Source organism: Protomyctophum parallelum (assembly GCF_964188405.1).
Source record: "Protomyctophum parallelum genome assembly, chromosome: 8".
Classification (NCBI taxonomy): domain Eukaryota; kingdom Metazoa; phylum Chordata; class Actinopteri; order Myctophiformes; family Myctophidae; genus Protomyctophum; species Protomyctophum parallelum.
The window spans coordinates 10315643-10332413 of record NC_139703.1 but is presented as its reverse complement, the minus strand read 5'-3'; the positions used below and the strand labels follow the sequence as shown (position 1 = coordinate 10332413).

The following is a 16771-nucleotide window of genomic DNA, read 5'->3' as shown; positions in this document are numbered from 1 at the left end:
AAGATATGGAAAATTACATTATTATTATTATTAAGTAATCAAGCTACTGAGCACAGAGCAGTGGCTCAGAACTTAGAAGGCAGCGTAACATAGCCATTTTGGAATCGGAAGGTTCCAGGTTATTAGTTCCTGACAAAGAACCCTAACTGCTCATAACAACTCATAACAACGTGAGCCAGTTGGTGCCTTGCATGGTTACCTCTGCCGTCATGTGTGTGTGTGTGTGTGTGTGTGTGTGTGTGTGTGTGTGTGAGTTGCAGTGGCAAGGCAAGTATATTTGTATTGCACATTTCAACAAGTAGCCTAATGCACATTGTAAAGCTCTTAGGTTTAGGTTTATTTATTTAGCACATAGTATAAAAAATAGACAATACATATCAAAGAACTGGCTTATTTGGAATCCTTTCCTGTATGGAAGAGGTCATTGATTAAGCAGATTAAAAATTCATTAAGAACAATACAAAAGTCTACAAGTTGGCAAAGGGAGCAGCTGTGCAATAAAGAAATAAAAACACAGAGATTGCACAAAAAGGAAATAAACAATACAACAACAAACACACAAAAGAAAATATAACACATCAAAGTAAATCATGTAATCTACAGAGAGGAAGAAATAAGATATTTCTTCTATGTTTCTTGAATATTGGCAAGGATAATGGGGATTTAAGTGAAGCATGTCACACTCTGTACTGAGTGTGGGTAGAATGTGCCATAGGCACTTGAATTAGTCCTCAAAAAGTCAAAGAAATCCCCAAGGTACTCAAAAATACTCCAAGAAAAACTCAAAAAATACTCAAAAATATACTCAAACATTTTCCACTTAGTTGGAATATTGATGCAATCAATTGCTTTTATTCACCTTATTTGTGTCCAGAGAAAAAAACATGGAGGTGGTTTCCCGTCAAACAACTGTACACATAAACTGGCCAGGTTGGCTACAGGTCCTCTCAGCTCCAGGTAGAGCCCTACAATGACTCCTGGGCAGTGGCAGGTTTCCTGCTTATAAAGGCCAGGCCCCTCCCACTAGACCAAACCATCCCTGTCTGAAACTTACAAGTTACAACCCAGTTTAGCCCATGTCCAAAGACAATATGTATAATTCCCATAATGGTATAAACACCATGCAGTCTAACACCTGTTCTATTGACCATATTACTCAAAGTATTCATATACAAGTATTTACCTGCATCCCCCATAGCATACAGAATGTCATTTTCAACCATGAAATGTGGACCAGAGGTTTTGTCCCCCACCTCAACCTGCTTATATAAGACAGAAAGAGAAGGATCTGATCTTTGCAATTGGAATGTCCCAATTAACACTTCATTCAGGATATACCTTTAAACTTTCTGCCTTTTTAAAGGCACCTTCCATTGTCTCAATGCGGCGTTGTCGCCGTGGTTTTCTGGGGCCTTTGGAAACGCGCTCACACAGATCATTAGCAAGATCTGGGAGAGGTTCCAGGCCAGCTTTAACCTGGGACCTTGTGACCATAGCACATGTTTCAATTCCCTGTAGTTTCTCTGCAATTAGCTAGCTGCTAGGGAATTCCATAGATGAGGGCCTCAAAATTTGATGAATGATTGATGTTTGGAAGTGCGACAATAGGGTAATTCAAAATCATCTCTTTGCCTTGTGGGGTAGGAGTGAATGTCAGAAGTAACACGGAAATAATTCTGAAAAGAAGAGGGAATGTCTTGTTTGTATTTTTTTTATTTAAACATAAATAAACAGGTCTGAAACTTTGTCAATGGGTAAATATTTAATAAAGAGCGGGGCAGATGGCTCATAACTATTTGAATGTGAAATCATTCTCAGAAACCTTTTTTGAATGATCAGTAATTTTGTGAGATATGTTGAATATGTAGCAGCCCAGACAATATTACAGTAATTAATATGAGGGAAAATTAAGCTATAATAGAGTGTTAAATGACATGAAGGAAGAACAAATGGGCATATTTTTCTCAATATACCAAGCATATTTTCTTGCGAAATCCATATTGGTGGCAATAGAGGATGTTGTTCTGAAGTAAGTGAGCTGAAATTCTGGAGTAGATAAGATAGCTTAAAAGAAGATGCTATATAAATGCATTTAGCTCTTTTATTAGTCATCTTCGAAGTGCATCGGGTTCACTACAGTGGTGGTGGCATCTTGAAACAAGGGATTTTTAGCCTGAAATCACAAATGTGAGCCATATTTTTGAAAATGTACATATCCATTTATCTTTAATAATGTATAAAAAATGAAAATGAATTACCATTACAGGCCCAAGAAAGTTATTATGACTGGTATAGAAAATGAGACAAAAATAGTTTTATGCAGTGTCATACTGTATTTCTCACCTCGTTCCATTTGCTGTCTTTCTGAGCGTTGATGAAGCTGCGGTATTCACTGCGATAGTGCAGCTCCAGGAGGAGTCTGCAGACCAGGATCACTGCTATGCCAATGACAATGATACTAGACACAGAGCTGACAATGATCACAAAAGTCCTGTCAATAGAACCTGTCAGAAAAGAGGAGATTAAGTTGAAATATGCAAGAGAACCAGAGAACCAGAGATAGCCAAAAATGGCTATTCTGGAAGTAAGGTAATAACATTTATAAGGTTAGAAAACAAACATATGCTCACAGGGCTCAGATAGTGTACATAATATACAGTATATGTTACTGGCTGTTTTATCAGGAATTAAACGATTATTTGATTAATTATATGTCTCACGGGGTAGGTCAGTGTAGCAGACTAGGATGCTGCCATCAGGGGAAGGCTTCACTTCATACATGAGAGCATCAGTACTGCAGGGGAGCTCCTCTTGTTCTATGTACTGAATTGTTGCTGAGTGGCAGTGGTCCTTACTGCATCTTATCACCTCCTCACCACTTCCCTTGTGTTCTGATATGCATTCAATGCACTTCCTGGTGAGGTTACAACAGGCAAACATACAGTATGACTGTTCCTATGCAATTTACCATGTGAGATACCGGATTTCAAACATGTATTGTATACATTCTAATTCTAAATCATAAAAGTTGGGTAAATTCAATCCAACCTCAATACTATTATAGTGCCGAATCACAACAATTTGCCTTTTTGGACTGAAAGGACCCAAGCTTGCAAGTGTTTTTGTGTTTTATCATTTTGACAGATATATACATGGTCATTTTTGAAAGAAAAAAAAGGTAAGGTCCCACACTGGATTCAGCTCGAAAGGTACAGTGTGCGGACCTTACCTTTTTCTATTAACCTTGGCCCAGCACCTGGCGTTTAGTGAGTGGATGTGCGTGCTCTATTGTATGCATTAATACAAACACAATCTAAAATCATGTGAGCAGAGATCTCACACCTACAGTCCCCTCTGCCTAAGAACCATTATTGTGAAAAAACAACAAAGAAGAAACAGCTACCTCAGTGTCATACAGCATAACAGTCATACTCACTTGTAGTTTTGACAAGTATTCACTATTGAAGAGCAGTGCTTGCCAGTAAAATCTTGATTACAACGGCACCGGTTGCATTCGCATTGTCCATGTCCACTGCAGTGTCTGTTGCCCTCTGTTTCACATTCATCTGTGAGCGTGGAGCACTCACATGCAGAGCCAGTGTAGTTGGCCCAGCATGTACAGGTGCTGCAGTTACAATTCCCATTTCCTGAAGAATACAAAAATGTGTCAAACAAATCCAAGCTGCAAGATACAGTATGCAGATCTTTACTGTAAATGTTTTATGTTACAGTACTACTAAAACTAATGATGAGAAGAGAGATGCTGAGATACATTGTTAACCACTTTAAACCTGGCGCCGCATTTTGCATAAATCAGTAGGCGAAATCTTTTAAAAATTAATTTTTTTATATAGGCCAATCCGCTATTTTTTGCATGTGTTTTTAGCACAACAAAGTATAAAATAATTGAGACTCTAGACTCCCTGGGGATGAAGTGTTGTATACAGGGTTTAAAATGGTTAAATGCTTTGGATGGTCGTACATGTGCAACATAATGAAACGTGCACCTACCACCACAAAGCATGTTGTAGTTTCTGGGGCAGTTGTTGTCATCACACTGGCAGAATGTACCACTGTGGCTGCCCTGGCACGTGCACACTCCACAGTGACAGTGGCCATGGCCGCTGCACACCTGGGAAGCGGTGTTCTGACGACATGATGTGTCCAGTGAGGCCACGCCCTTCTGCTGCTCGCACTCACACTTCTGACCCACGAAACCTGAGTCACAACTAGGAGACACATTAAAAATGGTAAATGGTGCATTTATATAGTGCCTTCATCCAAATCCCTTTACATAAATTGTGCATTACATTCACCCATTCACAAAGACATTCATACACCGATGGCGGAGGATACCATGCAAGGCATCCAACCCGCTCAAGAACACTTTGACAGTAACTCTGGGGGAGCCCGGGATCGTACTGGGAGCGGCCACTCTACCTCCAGAGCCACTGCTGCCCCTAAAATAATCAGAATGCAACACTTCAACCACTTAAAAGCCCTATATAGGCTAAATTGACCGGGGTCCCCCAGGCTTTATCTATACTGGGCCCTCTCGTTTTTCCCCTCTGCACCAATTTAACTTTGCCAAAAATAGCTAATCTACAAACTCACAGCGTATTGCAAATGTTCGCCCCCAGTAAGGACGCTATTAGGTTCATTGACTACTAGAATATTTTTCGAATTTAACAGAGAAAATGTCCTTACTATAGTTTAACATACCGAATTTAATACTAAAATCCTAATTATTACACATTACATACATTCTCTACATTAACATTATTGGCATTCCCTGAAGCTTTGTTGAAGTGTCATGCAATTCATCACTTGACAAATTAAAGTATTTTTACCTGTTATGTCAACACATTTTTCAGTTGAAAATACGTTTTTGATTTTAGTTTTTAACAATGTTTTAAGTAGGGTGCCTGGTGGCATAGTGGTCCAGGTGCATGCCACATATAGGCTCTGGCCTGACACGTGTCGCGTGTTTGAGTCCTGTTCATGACGACCTTTGCTGTGTGTCTCTCCCTTTCTCTCTCCTGTCAATCTTCACTTGAAACTATCAATAAAGGCAGAAAAGCCAAAAACTAATCTTAAAAAAAAACCCATTGTTGTAAGAAAAACAATAACATTTTACAATTTAAATCTACGCTAACATTTGCTCAGTTACTCAGTCAGGGACTTATGAAAAGAGAAAAGAGAAGGGAACCCGCACACTCATATGCTCCAAAAGATAACTTTATTGACGACGTTTCAAGCCAAGGCTCTTCATCTGGTCAAAACTGACCAGTTTTGACCAGATGAAGAGCGAAAGAGACGAAACGTCGTCAATAAAGTTATCTTTTGGAGCATATGAGTGTGCGGGTTCCCTTCTCTTTTCATATGTTACTTTTTGAACCCAGCACCTCCACGAAGTGATGTGCGTATTTTACTATAGTTTCTATAGGGACTTGCCTATAGATTCTACTGAGTAGGGACTTCCCTATGATTCTACTGAGTAGGGACTTGCCTGCATACTCCACAGTTGAGTGTGCCACTGTTGCTGCAGTGTGGGGATGATTCCTCCCTCTCTCCACAATCACAGTCACACAGGGTCTCTACGGTCACCTTCAGGGTCTCGCTGATGCCCTGGACTTTAAAATGAAACTCCATCTCTTTTCCAAGACATTCAGAGATGTTCAACCTAACAGTGAAGTCAACCTGAACACAAGAGACAATATAAAATAAAATAAAATCATTCCAGGGTACTAAAAATGAGACCCAGGTTGACCAGTTTCATTATCCTTTTAGTTTGTTATGTGTGACATTTCCAGTAGTGGAAAAAGTACTCTTATTATATTATATTATATTATATTATATTATATTATTAGTATTCAAAATGTACCACTAAAATGTAACTACTAGTAAAAATACAAAAGTCTTGGTATAAAAATGTACTTAAAGTACCAAACAACGCATCATGATGCCACACATTGTGCATATGTAGATTAACCACTAAGTGGTTAATGTATGTTTAGTAATAGGCCTACTATATACAGTCACATTTCTCCCTAGGAATTATAGACAAACCTGCTCATTGATCTTAATATTCATGCATTCTCCACTTTTCCGCCAGGGGGCACTGTCAACACAGTGGGACTTGTAGGCAACATCAAGGCCTTGTGGCGCCCCCTGGTGTTCCAGCAGTATGGTGGATGACAGGTTCTGTAATAATACATTTAAAAAAAAGAAAGGAAAGAAATCACCTTTAATTCCCATTTAAGTAAATGTAATTAGTTACTGTCTACCATTATACATTTACACACATAATGTATCCTCTGCATGTAATCCATCTTAACCATTAGGAGAAGTATAGTCACTTTGTCTTCAATTATGTTATAGCAGTGGTTCCCAAAGTGGGGTGCGGGTTCCTTGAGGGAGTTCCAGGAGGTCCCCAGCTAAATGATAGGAACCAAATGGACCCTTATTGGTTTCAGAGTTAAATTAACATTGATTTTACAATATAAATTGGCATCTCAGAGATATGGCATTAAATGGGGATCTGCAGACTAATGCATGTCAAACTGGGGATCCTTGAAATTAAATGGGTTGAGAATCAACAGCTAGAGATGTAAAAATCTTATCTTATGGGTCCCTGGTATATCTCTTATTCTCTTCAGATGGGGGTCCACAGGGCTAATTAGTGTCAATTTGGGGTCCTTGACATGAAAGTTTGGGAACCACTGTATTATAGACTATTATAGTCATGGGTTAAGGACCATTAACATTCTCACATTATACGCCTCCGAGATGAGCTGGACTACGTTGCTGGAGTCCTTCTTGAGAACTCCCACCACCGACTGGGGTATTAGTTTACTCAGGGCCTAAGTAGAAAGGAATGCTTGGATGAGAGGTATTGAAAAGCCACCAATATAATCAATCACATGGACACACCTCCTTAGCTTAATGTCCTTTTTTATACAGACCTGATAAGCTTGGACAGTTTCCTCAGTGACAGCAAAGATAAGCTGAATGTCGTTGTCTTTGAGAACGCTGGAGAGGTGGCCGATGGAGGGGTAGTCCTAAACAGTGGAGGGAAAAGTACTCAAAGTAAACATATCAATATAGAAAGGTAAAGTCCAGAATTCAAAATGTACTTTTGTAAAAGTACAAAGGTGTACTTAAAGTAGGCTACCAAAAGTAGAACGTATTCATTATGCAGATGTCCCATTTCACAAGTTTTCAAATGTATAAAATGTATAAAAATCTTTTGAAAATAGCAGATCTACAAGCTCACAATGTGTCACATCGCGATGCATTGTGAGCTTGTAGATCGTCTATTTCCAAATGGCCGAAATATACTAGGCTAGCGCTGAAGTGGTGAATGTATGTTTTGTAATAAATTAATAATAATCCAAATAACTAGTTAGGCCTACTAGTAACTAGTAAGTTTTCAAATTATTGTACTGGAGTAAAAGTATAATATTTGTCTCTGATATGTAGTGGAGTAGAAGTAAAAGTACAGAAACTTGGAAATACTCCAATAAAGTAAAAATACCTCAACATTTTACTCAAGTACAGAGTAAATGCACTTAGTTACTTTACACCACTTGTCCTAAACACACATGGGAAAAATAATGGGTTTGCAAAAACAATTTTGTTGTCAAATGGCGAGAATAGCATGAGCTTATAGATCTGCTATTTCCGCTGAATCTTCACCAATTTAGGCAAATATTTGTCTATTTTTTCCAAATGTTCTCTATAGGGTTCATGTGGTTAAAGGGGGACATTTGTCACTATACCCCATTTGGGAGGACCTGTGATGTCATGACAGTTTTTTCTATTCACTTGGTCATTAAGGTCCACAGAATGGGAGGTGTGCTCTGCCGGAAATATCGCAAAAAAGGTTATGGCCATTTTTGTATACCCCAACCAATATAAGGCAAAATGTCAATATACTTTAAATGGAGTTGGAACAACAGATGTTCAGGAGGCGGAGAAACACACATCGACCCTGCACTTCACGCCACTCTCCGCCCTCCATGCCAATCTACCTGTCCCTATTTATACCTGCCCAGTACCACCCAGAATCCTCCACGTTTCGCCCGCCTCGCCGCGTCGCACACTAGCCACCTTCCTACAGGCTTTTCGCATCCCACCCCCACCCCCTTCACCTCTATAGTAGCTCCTTTCCCCGCTCCCCTCAAAGAAGCTTATCGGCACTAGGAATACTACATTCCCTTTGCCAAAGTGGAACAACCAATTAAAACAAAACTCTCTCTCCTTCTCAGGTTCCTGCCGGGGGGAGACCGTCCATGTGCACCGTAAGACGAACGCCTTACGACGAACGCCATACAACGAACACCATACGACCTCCTCCCCAAAGACCTCAGGGTCGGCGACCCCCCCTGGAACCTACACACCCGATTTCATTCATTCATCCCCTACTTTCTTTACTGTCAATAAATCCCTTAAACCTTTCCAATGGTGTGTTTCTTCCGACTAGTGAAGTAGCATGTCACAGTTTTGCACGAAAAACACTCCTTGGCCTAAAAACGGCTGGAGCCGTCATCACCGTCATTAGAGTTAGTGTCGAAGTGTCCTTGATCAAGACACTGAACTCCAAATTGCTCCTAATGTGCTGGTTGGTGCCTTGCATGGTTTCCGCCTCCATCAGTGTATGAATGTGTATGTGAATGGGTGAATGTAATGCACAATCTACAGTATGTAAAGCGCCTTGGATAAAGGTGCTATATAAATGCACCATTTACCATTTATCACAAATGTGATGAGGTATGGCCAAATTTAGGACAAGGAGTATTTTTCGTGCAAAACGAATGCCTGGAATGGATTCAGAATCATGAAAACCCCCTAGTTTGACATGTCACATGCTACTTGTGACATGATGAAATTTTGCCTTATATTGGTTGTCTATGGTGGGGTATACAAAAATGGCGTGTACATTTTTATTTGTATTGTAATCCCCATAGGGGGATTTTAGATCGCCTCATATAAGAACTGTGTTTTAAAAATAAACAAATCATATATCTATAGGCCGAATCACTCACATGGATATGAAGAATCAACTGACTGCAAGAAAACGCTATTACTGCAAGAAACAGACTGTATCAAATATGACTGACTGACTATCGTAAACAATACAGAGCCACCTCCCTGACAATATCGCCAGGACAGTTTGTTCATTTTTAGACTACAATTCTAATATGAGACGATGTTAAGATGACCCATGTTATTCTCCATAGAGAAAAACATCTGCGAACCGCTTGGAACCAGGGGATGAGCGAGTGATGTCAGGACATCAGCGCTCTATATTTAGACCTTTAGGCCCTCATTTATCAACCGTGCGTACTCCAAAATATGGGCGCACGCCGAAATTACCGACATTTTCGGCATTTAACATTTCCGGCAAAGCTTGCAATTGAACTTGACAACGTTCAAAACTCACGTCTGCTCGGGAGCTGGCGTACGTTTTGTCCTCACCTGTTTTTCTGTCGTAGAACAGCGGAGCAGCATTGTATATTGTATATTAAATGAATGAAGACTTTAATAATTTAGGCTACAACAGTAGCCTACAACTAACAACACACAGCAGGCGCGTAGCGTGGATCAAATGATTGACTGGGCAAATTAGCATGGGGGGGGGCGCATCCCCGGCCGTTAGGTGTGAAGTGTGAACGGTTTGGGGGACCATTTAAAACAAAGGCGGCTTGCATGCTGTGGTTTACTAACCAGAAAGGCAAGCGAGGTGAGAGGAGAAACAGACAGGGTAGGCCTTTCTTTAATTCATGCATGATGCAGGTGTTTGTTCTTTATATATATTTAAGATACAATAACACACCAGTTGGGCTTGCAAGTTGCGTGTGCGTGCGTGCGCCTGTGTGTATGAGAGGGGGGTGAGGCGGGCAGCAAGGGGAAACTTTTTTATTTGCTTTTTCCATTGTGTAACTAGGTTACCATGCGTTGTTTGGTCGTATTGCAAAACGTTCATGTCGCAAAAACGAGGGCAAGGCTAGGGCGTGCCAGATAGATTTCAGCCGTCACATTTATTAACGTCGGAACGAAATTAACGAAGGATCAGCTGTTTGCGATCACTTTATAAATGCCGTGGCGACGTGGGTGTACTACGAAACCTGCACTCGAATCTGTGGCAGATTTTACACTCGATTGATAAATGAGGGCCTTAACCTTTTAACAAAATGTTATATCTTTTTTTTGTGGTGTGTTTTGACAGAAGAACATATCACTATAATTTAGACACAATTTAAACACTTTATGAACAAATTATGTTGATACGTTGAACTGATTTTGAACACACAAATTGATGGTAGTTTACTCACATATTTGGTGCCATCATACATGTTCCCATTGAGGTGACATTTCCCATCATGAGGCTCATAGATGCCAGCCAGTCTGCCATCTCCAGCAATATGGAACGTGTCATCTGAAGTATAGACCAAAATCCGGGTAACATTGTGCCAACGTATCACATCCTGAACAAAAGAAAACAACATAGAGGACAATATATGTAGATATAAACAAAGAGTCTCCATTGTGTCTCCATTGGGAACCACTGCTGGTCATCAAATGATTGACTTATACTTATAGCTATAGGAATGCGACAAAAAAATAAAGAAATTCAAGACTTCATGGGAGTGAGTAATCAATAGAAAAAAGCTAAAAAAAAATTGGGTGAAGTATCGCTTTAATCCCTGTATTTCATCATCCATCAAAATAGAGTAAACAGCCAAGAATTTGCTATTTTAACAAGTTTTGAATTTATTAAAGATAACTGTAAATACACACACACACACACACACACACACACACACACACACACACACACACACACACACACACACACACACACACACACACACACACACACACACACACACACACACTCTCACACACACACACACACACACACAAACACACACACACACACACACACACACACACACACACACACACACACACACACACACGTATACAGTTGGAAATCTTCCCAAAATATGACACAGTGTTTATCTGGTTTGAGGACAAATTTACCTGGCAGACAGCAGCTTGCATTATGGCATCGAATCCGCCTTCCGGAGAGTCCAAATTACCGGAAATGGCTTGCCTGCTGACCTCCTTCTTGAAATCACCGGCATTTTCAGTCAGGCTAAGAATGTTTTGGAAGCTGAAGGCTGGCTGGCAAGTGGTGCTTCGGCTAGGGCAAGGGTTTTTCTTTTTACTTTTCACCTGGCTCACATATGGTAGGGCCACTTTATCCACAAAAGAGCCAAAACCTAATGGATGCAATAGAATTCATTTAAAGGGTTTACATGGGAACTAAACCATAGGACAATTTTGTGAGTTTGCCATGTAGACTAAAGGGTAAACATCTTAAAAGGTTAGCTATATGGGTACGTCACTACGTACACTGTGATATAACTAAGCAACACAACTCTGGCTAAGAAAAAACCCAAAGTGTTCTGTTGTGAATGTGATCATAGAAAATGCCAATTCACATGATGCAGCTTTGTCGCTTACATCACAATCTATCAAGATCAATCAGCTCTTTAGATCATTTTTAACATTTAGATGGCAGCAAACTCACAACATTGGCACAAACGGATAGGATAGGACGACAGATTCAGATCCCGGCCAGCTATATCTGCGTTGTTCAAAATAGAATGTAATAGAATCTCTGCTCTCACCTATACGAATCCTTTTCGTGAAGTCTCCAAGAGTGTCAACGATATCCTGGCCCAAATGTTTGATCTCGTCCAGGTCATCTCTCATGGAGAATGACAGATCCATCAGGTAATACAAATCAATAGGAAACCCCTCAGCTCTTTTGAATGACACTTTAAATGTCTGTGGGACACCTGTGATTGATTTAGAAAAATATAATCACTAGAAAATACATCCTAACTCTCAACTGACCATATTCACGCAAATAACCGCTTTGCAGTGAATATGGTCATTTGCTTTATTCTACAAATGTCTTTCTCTTTTTATCATTGACGGCTACAAAGAATGTCTTTAACGTGTTTTGGGGCTTATGAATTCATAATTGTCTCAGAAATATTTATCGTATATCGCTCCCCAATGCTAGGAAACACTAAGCTTGCTGTATTTTGCCTGTAGCAAGATGGCCTCCCGCACAACGTTATGGGAACGCCGATCTTTTGAGGCGTTTTTCTCTGAATTGCGGCTCAGATCGAATTGAACAAAGAGAGGATGTTAGGGGCTCAATACCAAATCGTTGCTATACCTCATGGTTACCAGCTCAGTGGCCTTGTGGTTAGAGTGTCCCCCCTGAGACTGGGAGGTCAGGGTTCAATCCCCGGCCGGTTAAGTCCCTGTGACATACTAGTGTCATGTCCAGGGGCTGTACTTGTACATCAAGCTGCCTCACGCTACAGAAACAGGAGATAGGATCCTGGCCTCATGGCTCTGCAAGGTTTTTTGATTGATTGATTGAAATCTTTATTAACAGTTTGTAGAATTTACAGTACATTTTAAGCACAAACTCAATACAAAGACTGTCAACTGTGAGTGGACGACCCAATTAAGCATTACACTTGTTTACAACAGGGTCCACATTGTTCAATTCATCAAAACATTTAAAGACATACAAACATTTAGAGACATACAAATAGACATTTCTCTGTAGGTAAAGAACAGAACAGGAATTCATCATATGGGAAGCAAAAAAGGGAAAAGATACTATATACAGTGAGGGAAAATGGGGTGGGGGGGTGGGGGGGATTCAGATTTTACAGAGGCCAGTTTCGAATTGCAGCCATCCGTAGGTGCCCTTTGAGAGCGGTTTTGAAGGAGTCAAGGGATTCACATGTCTTAATGACTGTTGGTAGGGCGTTCCACATTTTGGTGGCATAGGAGCGAAAAGAATTTAGTCCCTTGTTTGTGCCGAATCTGGGTTGTACATGGTTTGTTGCACTCCCTCTGGTGTTGTGGGTGTGGACTTCGTTTACATTAAGGAAGTATTTAGACAGGTACATGGGTATCTTGGTGGTGTATCGAATCTTGTGGACCAGACCCATTGCAAGATGCTGTACTCTGTCGTCGACCCTAAGCCATCCCAGCCTGTCAAAGTGGGCAGGGGTGAGGTGGGTTCGGGGGGTGAGGCCAAGTAGGAGCCTGACCAGTTTGTTTTGAGAGGTCTGGAGCCTTGTTTTAAGGGCCTTTGAGGTGCTGTGGTACCAAGAGGTGGATGCATAGTCAAAGAAACCTTGTACGAGGGCTCCTGTTAAGGTCTTCAAGGTGTTTTTGCTGACCAGTGAGGAGATCCTGTAAAGGAATCTTGTTCTTTGATTGACTTTTTTGATTACGTTGGTGGCCATTTTATCACCGGAAAGATTGGCCTCCAGGATGGAACCTAGGTAGGTAATTTCATCTTTTCGTGTGATAATATTGTCACCCACTCTAACCAAGAAGCCATCTGCCTTGCTGAGTTTACTATTTGATCCGAAGAGGATGGATTCAGTTTTTCCCAGGTGTAAGGATAGTTTGTTATCAGCGAGCCAGGTGCAGATTCTACCGAGTTCAGAGCTGAGGGTCTTTTCAACCTGCAGTTTGTTCCTGTCCGAGACCAGCAGTGCTGAGTCATCTGCGAACAGGAAGGTTACTTACTTACCTCGCGGTTATAATTATTAATGCTTCTGAAGACTTTTAAATATACGATGTGGACAGCGCCGGAGGTTCTGGTGGCGGTCAATGAGTTAAATCTGAACCCATGTGGCATATGGTGAGCCATTCACACTGACATCAATATAATGCAACTTAGATTGTGATATACATTTCTCAGCTCACCGACTCGGAGTTTGAATTTGAGATTTTGTGGCTTAATCTGGATCACATCATATGGGCCCTGGCTGAGGTCATTGTTCTTCAGTTCATCCATTTTCGGCTCAGGGTTAATAATGTGCTTTTCCTTGTCACAGTGCCTGCTTTTTAAAGACTCCTCTGTATCACAGCGGCGTTCATTCGATTCCTCCGGTTTCAGGAAGCCCTATAGGAGTAGAGTGGAGCATCAACCATGCCTCAAAGATATAAGCATGCGCCAGTGAGTCACCAATGTCATGTGCTTTAAACCATAATGGGACCTTGCATGTCTGTAATTAATAATGTTTTCTGATTAGTGTTTACTATTTCAGGGCCACAACACAATACATGATCTCTATCATACTAAATGCTTGGTTATTTATTATTTTAATTGTATCAGCCTATACTGTTAAATATATCATTTGGCTTACCATCTGGTTGCACCATGCACAACCAGGACTTTTCATGCACTCTGTGCAATTTGGCTTGGGCACACATCTTTGGAGACCTGATACAACAACAGATTAACACAGAAGGTCGATCCCGTCATTTGACTGGTAGAAAAGAAAACAAATATAATACAAATGTGGAGGTTTACTTTACTCCTTCTACTCCTTTTACTCAGACACTCACCCTGAGTCTCACTTTGTTGTACAAAGTGTAGCAGAACAATGAGTACAACAATCCTTTTCATTGTCTGTCCACAGATAAATTATATTCCGGGAACATGAGCGGGGTGAAACCTACAGGGCAGATGAAAATGTGAAAAGTAATTAGCAAAGGTGTCTACATTATAATCTGGATAATTACAAGGTGTGAATTAAGACTTATTTATTAGAGTACATACCTCTGCCAACAATTTGTAGCTGTCAAGATCAAAAGAGAGAGAGGGGTTAGACTTGTACGTTGCTTTGTGATCAGTAAGTCACAATCCAACTAGCCTCGGAAGCCCAGCTGCCCAGATTTCCACAATCCAACAAATGCCAAAGCACTAATTTTCAAAAACAAATAAAACCTTTAATAAATGGACTCGGCACCTATAAGTTTCAGCTTACAGCCTACGTCAAGGCCTATATGTGGCATATGCCATTTCTTACTTATAGATATGAGTGATTAAGTATTTTCCCTTATCCTGCAACCTTTGGCTTTTGGGGGGTAGAGAGAATTTGTACACTATGACATCATTTGATGGAACTGTGTGATGTCAGAGGGCAACAGAACGGATTAAAGCTCTTGATCTATGACCGATTATATAATTTTGACCATGATTGTGATCATGACCTTTTACAAATTCAACCGATTAAGTCTCTAGGGGGGCAACCTACTACCTCGATCCCGCCAAGATTCATGGAAATCCACTTTTTGCTAACAGTCCCTGGCAGAGGTCCTTATGTTGAGACATAAAGTTCTGTATTCATACCGTGTATACCTCTACTCACATAGTAGTTCATATGGTTAAAATACATGACACACTTCCTGTAAGGTTAAACCAATTTATGCGCATGAGGCCACAATTCTCACACATATATAATATATAGCAAAAGGCAGTCTATAGAGAAATGGGTCACTACTGTATATGCATGCCAAAGATCGACTGCAGTTTGCACAAGAGCAAATTTAGGCTGTTATGTGGTCAAAGTATGACGCTAGTGTCGTATATTAAAATATATACAGGAGAGAAATGTGCACGGCAAACAGACAAGATGATGTTCCATGATGTTGTTTATTCAGAGTCCACAGCGCAGCAGCAGAACATAGCATAAGCTCACACAGGAGCCAGAGCCCGCTGGCCACAAGTCGTGACCACTGACCAGCCTCGACTGACCAACCCCGTTACACTCAGAGTACAGGTATTAAGTACAGATTCTCAAACTAAGGTGAGAATGTAGGCGTGTTCACTGTTCCTCTGAAGACCCATTGATCAACCATGTGCCCCCACCAATTCTATTGTTACACAAATTGCAGCAGGAACATACAGTAAACCGTAAACAAACCATCTCGACACCCTGCTTTTGTGGGTTATTGCCTAGAATGATTGATTCCTAGATACGACACTAGCACAGCAGAATATATCACACAGTATGCTGGCATATTATGATGTGTAGCATTACTGTACATTTTACTAACTTAATTTCACCCATTTAAAAACTTCTAAGATCTACAAGCTCACAACACGTTGGGATGCGATAGGCCTACATTTTGAGCATGTAGATCTGCTATTTTTGCGTACGTATTTTGCGTAAAAAGAAAATATTTTTGGTAAAAAAGGATCCTCTAATTAGATTTTAGGAGATCTTACTGGCTGTACATACCATATCGTTGCTGTCGGCAGGAAACCTCATAACTAAATTATTTTCGAAAATATTGAACCAATGTTAAGTAGTAAAAAGTGCTTTGGACAAAACCTCTTAACTCCATTGGACCCTCAAAATGTCTGCTAAAGCAACTAACTGCACCACGTCTCCCTCTTAGAAGAGCTTTACAGCATAAATAATAAACTGACAAATATATATGCATCAAAATTAATATATATTCAAAATCACATGAAATTCATTCACGTCCGTGGTTGTATTCACTATAAACATGACAAAATGTATTAAAACGTTACTCACCTCTGTTGGTTTCTCTTTTTCTTATGTACCGGTTCACTGACAGTGCTGTGATCTTCCCTGTCTGCACTTTGCTTCCTCCTTCTGTTTCCTACTGTACCTCTGTGGCGACATGCGTCATGCAGAGACGAAATGTTTTTATAATCGTCATGGGGGCCCGCCCCCTCCCCCCGCTTATACCGCTTATATGACGTTTGATTTGACTAACTGAAACTCAGCTGTTTACTGAACTTAACCATACTTGGACCTTGGCCATTAATATTAGTAATGTTGTAAATGTCTTTTCCATAATAACTCCATACAACCAATACAATTGTGGGCTCAGT

The 16771-nt window shown here is 40.5% G+C and overlaps 1 protein-coding gene across 1 annotated transcript; it reads right to left on the bottom strand.

Annotated features, from left to right (window-relative positions):
• Positions 1 to 1541: 1541 nt before the first annotated feature.
• itgb7 (integrin, beta 7) lies at positions 1542 to 16540 on the bottom strand. The gene is made up of 17 exons (XM_083770405.1): positions 16449 to 16540; positions 14684 to 14702; positions 14470 to 14579; positions 14268 to 14344; positions 13825 to 14023; positions 11703 to 11873; positions 11050 to 11291; positions 10338 to 10490; positions 6966 to 7061; positions 6774 to 6863; positions 6070 to 6204; positions 5510 to 5700; positions 4012 to 4229; positions 3437 to 3647; positions 2721 to 2914; positions 2344 to 2504; positions 1542 to 2173 (listed from the first exon to the last, which is right to left on the bottom strand). Exons 3-17 carry the CDS (start codon positions 14528 to 14530, stop codon positions 2105 to 2107), a joined length of 2268 nt encoding a protein of 755 aa, XP_083626531.1. The 5' UTR covers positions 14531 to 14579; positions 14684 to 14702; positions 16449 to 16540; the 3' UTR covers positions 1542 to 2104.
• Between the last annotated feature and the right edge of the window lie 231 nt (positions 16541 to 16771).

Bases quoted from the DNA above. Each gene is read 5' to 3' on its own strand.
- itgb7 (XM_083770405.1), bottom strand. From the start codon at position 14,530: ATGAAAAGGATTGTTGTACTCATTGTTCTGCTACACTTTGTACAACAA. The intron at 14,024-14,267 runs GTAAGCCAAATG...CTACTCCTATAG, and splicing joins GTGCATGGTGCAACCAGATG to GGCTTCCTGAAACCGGAGGA. The intron at 2,505-2,720 runs GTGAGACATATA...CTTTTCTGACAG, and splicing joins CTGCTACACTGACCTACCCC to GTTCTATTGACAGGACTTTT.